The sequence below is a fragment of the Octopus bimaculoides genome, chromosome 26, assembly GCF_001194135.2.
Source record: "Octopus bimaculoides isolate UCB-OBI-ISO-001 chromosome 26, ASM119413v2, whole genome shotgun sequence".
NCBI lineage: Eukaryota > Metazoa > Mollusca > Cephalopoda > Octopoda > Octopodidae > Octopus > Octopus bimaculoides.
Window position 1 is genome coordinate 3,530,953 of NC_069006.1, and position 2,567 is coordinate 3,533,519.

Below are 2,567 nucleotides of genomic sequence, written 5' to 3' on the forward strand. Positions count from 1 at the left end.
TATATATATATATATATATATATACACACATATACATATACATATATACATACATACTTATTTTCATACATATATGCATACATATATATATTGAAGTGTGTTAAATATAATTGAACACATTTTTGTTTTGTTTTTGTGTTTTTATCTCATTTCTTTTGTTGTTGTTGTTGCTTGTTGCTATAATCATTTTGCACCGTTGTACTGCTGTTACTGGTGACCCGGAAGCGATTTTCCTGTTTTCTATGTAAAGGATTTTTTTTTTTTTTTTTTTCTTTCACAAAGTTAGAAAGTTTTTTTACTCGCGCGATGGCAGATGTATACAATGAAATGTTGGAAAAGCTGAGCAGTAATATCTCAGATAACAATCTACAAGCAATGAAGAATCATTGCAAGGGTACAATTCCACAGAGTAAACTAGAAGATATTAAGAATGGTTACAGTTTCTTCGAAGTGCTTGAAGAAGAAGATAAACTTGGCCCCTTCAGACTCGATTTCTTGAAAAACACATTTCATGCATGTAAACTACAGACGTTTGCGGAATTTGTCGATTATTTTGAGAAGAATAGAAAACTTTCAGATAAAATATTTAATTCCTCGATTCTCGATGATGCGATCAGTTACGTGGTGAAACATATAGGCTCAAGAGACTGGAGGTTTTTGGTTCGCGATTTGGGCGTCAGTGAAACAGACATTAGTTATATTGCTGATGAAAACCCCAGAAATGTACGCGAACAGATCTACCAGTGTTTCCTGTTGTGGAAGTCGACACAAGGATCGAATGCTACCATACACAGGTTGACACAAATTTTAAATAAAATGCATCGAAACGATATTTTAGAAGGATTAAAGAAACTCAACGGGCAACATTAAATGGTTTTAATTGATTCTATTAGTTTGTATAAAAATCTAACCAAGTGTCCTCAGTCCTCACCCTCTTTTCACCGGATATGTTGTTATTATTAACGTGTCGGGTGAAATGCTTTACATTATTTCTTCCGGGTTTACATTCTAAATTCGGATGCTGCCAGGATCGACTTTACCATTCATCCTTTCGGAATCGGAAAAATAAGTATCCGTTTAAATACTGAGATCGAACTGACTTTTTCTTCTCCCCTAAAATTTCAAAACTTTTACCATAATTACAAAAAAATTATGTTGTTATTGCATGGCATTACTCCTACTTAGACATCAACTGACAGCCTTTGAATCAATATGTAACTTCTACCTATTAAATCTAACATAATATAATATAATACAATAATGATATAATATATATATTCATGTATTTAATTCTGTTTTATTTCTACAAACGTACACACCTATCTGTCTATCTATCTATACACGAACTTAACGAACTGTTACCTTCACAGCCTTTAATTTTTCATGTTAACTCGTCGTTATCAAATGATTCTGTTATTGTTTCATATTCTTGTTATTTAGCCACCACTTCTTGGGTCCAAGTACGTTCCCTTGGTGATTAGCCCTGTACATAATGTGTATATATGATGGGATCCAGACACACTGTTGATTTGGGCCTACGATTTTAATGAGATTTTCTCTCGGCGAAGAAGTGGGTGGAGTATTAGTAAAGTATTTCATTTTTCATATACCGTTTTTAGTTTTTATATTCTGTGGTAAGTACATCATGTACTTTACATATATATATATACCTGTAACTCATACATGTAATGTCTTTATGTAACATTAATTAAATGCAACAGGAAATGGTTTCAGAAAGTAGTGGGTATGCTAATCTCCACGAGGATATGATGGCCGTTGGGTTGCACTTCAAGTACCCGTTTTAACTATATACCCGTTTTAACTGTTGATATATATATATATATATATCGATATGTGTGTGTGTGTGTGTGTGTGTTATATTCAGTGACTTTTATAAAATATTACCGGTTTCGGTATGTATTTCCGTGAATCTGCTCAAATATTAAAAGTTCGAAATCAAGGAATTAGGAAAAAGTTTAGGAATTCAGAACAAATTAGTAAACTAATATCACAAATATACAAACACTTGTCTTGTCCGATTAAATAAAAAGAAAAGCTCTTTAAACTTACTTCCACCGCTGTACCCACCTTTACTTTTAACCTATATACATACATATATATATATATATATAAAGTTTAAAAAGATATTCGTTCTAATGCTTTAGAATGTGCTTCTTTGTTGGATATATGAATTACCGAAGATTTTATATATATATATATATATATATATATATATATATATATAGCGTGTCACTATCCATAAGTCAGGAAATGCACTCGTGTATTTGTCAATTAAGAAGGTGTGTACCGTACTATATATCCATTACGGCCGATCTTACCTGGTGGTTTATAATAGTCGTATATTCTTTATGTTGCATGTTTCGTTTCCCTGTTTTTGTTTTTTTTTCGTTGTTCGAAAAAAAGTTTGTTTTCTATGTTTTCGTTTCTCATTGTGTTCAAGGTTTTTTTTTATGTCCTGTACCCATATATGCATGTATATATACATATATAAATATGTAGGTATGTACATATATGTATGGATATATGCATATATATATATATATATA

The 2,567-nt window shown here is 31.3% G+C and overlaps 1 protein-coding gene across 1 annotated transcript; it reads left to right on the forward strand.

The window, feature by feature from the left end:
- Positions 1 to 186: 186 nt before the first annotated feature.
- Positions 187 to 1,607, forward strand: LOC106871748 (FAS-associated death domain protein). The gene has a single exon (XM_014918374.2). The coding sequence runs from the start codon at positions 307 to 309 to the stop codon at positions 868 to 870; it is 564 nt and encodes a 187-aa protein (XP_014773860.1). The 5' UTR covers positions 187 to 306; the 3' UTR covers positions 871 to 1,607.
- Positions 1,608 to 2,567: the final 960 nt, after the last annotated feature.